This window comes from Bos mutus, chromosome 18, assembly GCF_027580195.1.
Source record: "Bos mutus isolate GX-2022 chromosome 18, NWIPB_WYAK_1.1, whole genome shotgun sequence".
In the NCBI taxonomy this organism is placed as follows: domain Eukaryota; kingdom Metazoa; phylum Chordata; class Mammalia; order Artiodactyla; family Bovidae; genus Bos; species Bos mutus.
In genome coordinates, this window is record NC_091634.1 from 9,334,028 (window position 1) to 9,340,027 (window position 6,000).

General features: G+C 55.2%; 1 protein-coding gene across 1 annotated transcript in view; it reads right to left on the reverse strand.

Moving 5' to 3' along the window:
• Window positions 1–5,240, reverse strand: part of HIF3A (hypoxia inducible factor 3 subunit alpha) — a 31,560-nt gene extending 26,320 nt beyond the window's left edge. Inside the window, exon 1 of the mRNA XM_070387474.1 lies at window positions 5,133–5,240. Within this exon, the coding sequence (XP_070243575.1) occupies window positions 5,133–5,158 (26 nt within the window). The 5' untranslated portion in view covers window positions 5,159–5,240. The remainder of the gene's footprint in view (window positions 1–5,132) is intronic.
• Between the last annotated feature and the right edge of the window lie 760 nt (window positions 5,241–6,000).

The window sequence follows — 6,000 nt, forward strand, 5'->3', positions numbered from 1 at the left end:
TGTCATTTCCTTCTCCACGGGATCTTCCCGACCCAGGGATCAAACCCTCATCTCCTGTTGTATGGCCCTGGATTATCTCCAGGTTTTAATACTTCTTCCGGTTTCTGCACTGTCTTAAAAGTCAAATTCCAGGTCTCTCTGAATCCAAACTCTATAGTTTTTTGGGGAAAAATGATAGAATATGTTACATATAGTATAGTATATGTGTAATCTTATCTATATTGAGATACTACTATTGATAAAAAACCATAAATTTGTTGTTCCCTTGCTAAGTCATGTCCAACTCTTTGTGACTCCATGGAGTATAGCACACCAGCCTCCTCTGTCCTCCATTATCTCCTGGAGTTTGCTCAGATTCATGTTCACTGAGTCGGTGATGCTATCTAACCATCTCATCCTCTGCTGCCCCCTTCTCCTTTGACCTTCAATTTTTCCCATGATCAAGGTCTTCTCCAGTGAGTTGGCTATAAATGGCAACCCACTCCAGTATCCTTGCCTGGAGAACCCCGTGGACAGTACGAAAAACCATAAATAAGCAGCTATAATTTGCTAAGTATTTATGAGTCTGGCATTGCACTAAGTAAGGACTCAGCCTACGTGTACTCATTCAATCCTAAGAAAGCCCTAGGCAGGGACTTCCCTGGTGGTCCAATGGTTAAGAAGCCACCTTCCAATGCAGGAGACAATGGTTTGATCCCTGGTAGGGGAACTAAAATCCCACATGCTATGGGGCAACTAAGACCGAAGTCAGCCAAATAAATAATTTTTTTTTTTTTTTTTTAAAGAAAGCCTAGGCTCTGAAACCTCCATTTCACAAAGGGGAAACTGAGACTCTGAAAAGGTAAGTCCTTCACCCCAGAGTCATAAAGCCATTAACTGGAAGAGTTGGGATCTGAACTCGGGCAGTGAGATTTCAAAGCCTTCATTCTTCTAATTCCTTCTAATTCTTTTCTTATAAACCAACCCCTCCTCGCCCCCCCCCCCCGCCCCCGCCGCCCCCCTATCCTGGGCCCGGCCCCTTCCACAGCCTCCATGGAAGCAAAACCCGAGAAGGGGAAGCTGACCTTCCTAAAAGCCAGAGGCCATTTCTGGGGCATCAACCACACCCCCAAACAGGAGCCCTGCAGCGCCACCCCCAGGCAATGGAGGGAGGCGCGTGGTGCCTCCTGTCTCTCTACAGATGGGAAAAATCTCATGCAAGTGGGAGGGAGGCACAGAAGGGGACAGGCTGGGTGGAGGGGTGGAGGGAGCCAGCAACTGCCCTCATCCCCTCCCTCCTGGCTGGCGGGGGGCAGGGGCCTCCAGTCCTCCTCTGCCCAGAGGACATTCCGTCCTCCTGTCCCGTTCTGTTCCAGCCTTGTTTGTCTTCCTGCCCAGAGGGTGGGGGTGGGCGGGCCTCACTGAGCTGGGGGCCCAGACGGAGGGAACAGGGAATGGGACCGGGATGGGGGTAGGGGGGGGGCCCCCACCTCCCTGGCAGCTGGGCTCTACACTCCTCTCTGTGGCCGACTCCTCCCTTCATAGAAGGAGCTAGCTGGTGGCTGCGGCAGGACCCTCCCTCTGGCTCCCAGCCTGCTCTCCTGATATTCTGACAGCAAGTGTGGGTGGGTCTCTCCTGGTCTCTGGCCTTTCCCTGTATTTATTTACATATTTTTATTTTATTATTATTATTAAAGTTTTTATTGAATTTGTTACAATGTTGCTTCTGTTTTCTTATTTTGGGGTTTTTCTTTGGCCCTGAGGCATGTGAGGTCATAGCTCCCTGGCCAGGGATGGAACCCCTACTGGCTGCATTGGAAGGCGAAGCCTTAACCACTGAACCACCAAGGAAGTCCCTGGCCTTTCTCTTTAAACAGAGTCAGGGCTAATTCCTCTGGTTCAGCATTCCAGTCTCGACTCCATGACCTATTAGCTGTGTGACTTTGGACAAGTTGCACGGCCTCCCTGTGCCCAAGAACAGCACAAATACTCATGGGGCTGTTGTGAAGACTAAATGAGTTACTGTATGTCAAGGGCTTAGAATTGAGGCTGGCAATTGGTCAATGCTATATAAAGGTTTGACTCTTTGAGACCCCATGGACTGCAGCAGAATTCTCCAGGCAAGAATACTGGAGTAGGTTGCCATGCCCTTCTCCAGGGGATCTTCCCAATCCAGGGATCGAACCCAGGTCTCCTGCATTGCAGGCAGATTCTTTACTGTCTGAGTCACCAGGGAAGCCAAAGAATACTGGGGTGGGTAGCCTATCCCCTTCCCCAGGGGATTTTCCCAACCCAGGCATCGAACCTGGGTCTCCAGCATTGCAGGCAACTTTTATTATTCCCTCTTTGTCCACATCAGGGATGGAAGGCTTAGGAGACTCATAGGCTCTGGAGAAACCCTCGGGCTTCAGTGGTAACCCCGTGGTGTGGTGTGTGTGTGCAATCACACATGTGACTTTTACACAATACTTTGAGAAAAAGACTAAATCATAGTGATACTAATAATAATGATAGTACTGGTGTATTGAAAACTCATGAGCTTAGAGACCCCATTAAGTCCCTTCAACAACCCTAAGCACCTGGAAAAGTGATCTCCCTTTTACAGAGTCAGAAACTGAGTCTCCAAGCAATTGCATTATCAGCCCAAGTCACCAAGCTGGTAATCCCAGGGCCCTCCACCAATGCGCAGCTATGCTCAACGCTTCTGTTAATCCAACCACGCATTTGCTTTTGCCCAGAATCCTGTCTGACTTGAACACAGTTTATTGCCCACCTAAGGTCTGTCCCATCACCACTCATCATCCAGATCTGGTGCAGGAAACGGGAAGTAGAACCCTCATTTTCCAGGCTATGAAACTGAGGCTCAGAGAGCAGCCTGCTGGCATAAAGCCACACAGCCAGGAAGCTGGTGAGCTACGATTTGAACCCTGACTTTGGGGCCTGGGCTTTTAAGTGACATGCCTTGGTGGGCATGCCACCCAAGGGACCCCTGTCCGGCCCCTCCACCGCCCAGTGGACCCCTGTCCTTTCCCCTGCTCCCACCCCTGCTGCCTCCGGATTTCCCCAGCTGGCCCCATGCCCAGCCCTGGTCCAGCCCCTTGGCACTCTGCCCAGGTTGAGACGTGCAGCTGGAGCCCTGCCACCCTTCCTCTGTGTTCCAGCAGAGAACAGGGGGTGGAGCCAGACTGGGAGGCCCCAGGGTAAGGCCTGGGATGGGGACTAGGGCCTGGTGCCCCCCCACACACACCAGGAGAGGGAGAAGCCCACTTCTTCCCTGCCCTGAAGAACTTGCCCCTGAGAGCAAAGGCACAGAGAAAGTGGGGACACTGGCCCCACATTCGGGGCTGCTCCTGTGCCTCTCCAGACAATCGACTGGGTATTGGGGGTCTTGCAAAAAGTATAGAAGATCTGGGGGGCCTTAGGCTGAATCCATGCAAGGATCCTCTTGGCACTGCCCTGAGGTGGCCTGAAAAGGCCAGAGGCAGGGTTTGGGTTGGAGAAGGGACTTGGGGAAAGGGGTTGGGGGAGTCTCTCTACTCCTGACTCTGCGCATTCCCAAGGACCTGGTAATCAGTGGGGTGCCTGTACCCCAAGTCCTATGTTCTCTGGGAACCCTCTGACCTGGGAGACACCCAGGGCCAAGTGCCCATCGGGGCTTCCCGAGAATCACCCTTGCCTGGGGTGGGATGGCAGTTAGCCAGAGCTGGAAGAGGGGGAAGCAGTAAGGAGTATGGGGGCCCACTCACCATCACCCAGACCCTCTTTGGCCCAAATGCCATCCTAGGGGTGCAGGAGGGGATGGAGCGTGGCCGGGATCCGGGTGCAAGTTATGAGTGGGTGGTGCGCAGGCTCAGATGACACCAAAGGAAAGGGCTGTCCTTAGATGCGGAGGGGGGGAGCGCCCCCAGCTCAGCCAAGAGGGGCCCCCACCCAGTCAGGAGGGGCTGGGCCAGGGCTGGCCCAGAAAGGGTGGGATAGAGTTTCCCTGGCAGGCCCAGAGCCAGAGACTGGAATAGAATTGCAGGGGGGAGTATAGGTGAGGGGGGGAGGGATGTGAAAACATGAGGGTGTAGACAGATCCAATCAGACCTGTGAAGCCAGGGAGGAGGGAAGGGGGTGAGGCTTCCTGGACGCCTCAGATTGGACGGGAGAAATCAAGGGCTTGAGATACTTTCCGGGGTCCCATGAAAACATGGCCAGACAGGACCCCTGGCTGTGGACCCAGAACACCAGTTCCCTGTGCTGCCCAGCAGATCTGCACCTGTTGGGAAGGGAACACAGAAACCCACTCCGTGCCCAGGATGACCTAGCTGGCCGCTGCGGCAGGGGGCGCACCCATCACAGCTCGCACTGAAGCAGGCACAGCACCCTCTCTGGGGTCTTCCCAAATAAGGCTTGGGTGCTGCTTCCCACTGTCACAGGAATTGGGTGGGGTTGGAGGAGTCAGATAAGAGGCTAGACTTTGGGAAGTGGGTCAGGCTGTTTTCCTATTATTAAAGGGATGACCCTACCTTTCACAAGAATACAAGAAAAGCCCTTGGGAAGGGTCCCCCAGGTGGCTTCTGAAAGGTGACCGCCTCTGCCTATTTCTAGGCAACCCAAGGTTTGGGAAACAGTATCAGGGAGGGTCCAGTTATGGAGGTTCTCTCTTGAATCAACAGCTGACTCCCAATTCTAAGGGATTCCTTTTATCTGGGAAGGCTCAATTCGGGGCTGTCCCGTATCTCCTAGGACCCCAGGGGTCTTGTGTCAAAGAACAACCTCAATTCTGGGGGCTCGGAGGCCAGAAAAGTTACTCTGAAGAAGGAAAATGCCTCCCGCAGAAGCCCGGGAACTGCTCAAGTGCAACCACCCCAATTCCGTGGGGACCCCGAGTTTCACCCCTAATCAGAAAGGGAAGCGAACCCAGAGCAGCAGGAAATCGGGGATCAAGACCCCAAAGTCGCTCCTGGCTAGAGGGGCGTGGCAGCCTGGACTTGGGGAAATGCCCCCACCCCTGCGATCCCCTAGGGTGGAAAGTGCGGCGGGGATGTGCCTGCAACCGCGCGTCCGAGGGCGTCCTAGGCTTGCACCCGCTCCTTCCCCACCCGGCTCAGGGGTCGCTGGAAGAAGAACCCCCAATTCTCATCACTCCTGCCCGCGAAGCCCAGTACCTTGCGCGCTGTAGTCCCAGCGCCATGACTCTCCAGTCGCAGCTCCGGAGCCCTTCGAGGCCCCTAGCCCCCTCCCCTGCCCCGCGAGCCCCCTCCTCAGCCCCTCCTCCCGCCTCGCGGTTGGCTGTCCCGCGCCCTGCCCGCGGCCCTGATTGGCTGATCGGTCTGTCACTTCCAAGAAAGAGGCGGGACCAGAGACTGAGCCTTAGAACGCCAGGCGTGTGTGTGTGCAGGAGGCGGGTACCGAGGAATACACACACACACCCCGCCACACCCCTTGCCGCGGACTTCTAGGCAGTGTCACCCGCACTGTGCACAGTCGGCGGGCCTCTCCTTCTGGCCCAGTCTATCCCGCCAAGTTCCGACACCGACACTCTTCTGAACCCACCTAGTTCACTCTGTCCCTCACACCCCAGCCCCCACCCTCTAACTCCCACCCCCGGCTCACCCCTCCACTTTCTACCCCCAGATGGGCCCCTCCGACTTCCAATCCCACCCCCTCCAGTGGCCCAGCCCTGCCTCTGGAGTCGCCCAGCTCCGCCTACTCTGTCTCGTCTTCCCTACCCACCGAGCCCCCGGCTTTTCCTTTTCGCCCCCAACTCCCGACCCCACCCACCCCAGTTCTACAGTCCCTCCACTTCTGTACCGCACCGTTCCCTCTCAGTTCCCTGTCCCTTCCTTCCACCCTCTCATCCCTCCATCTCGCTCCCATGCTCCCTGGTCCGCGCTCCTCTGGTCTGGCACCCCTCAGTCCCCAATCCCGCCTCCTTGCCTCTCGAACTCCCTTTGCAGGTTCTCGCTGGTGAGTGATTAAGTTTATGTCAGGTAAATTTCAAAACTCAATCACACCCACTTTTCAGAAGAGCGG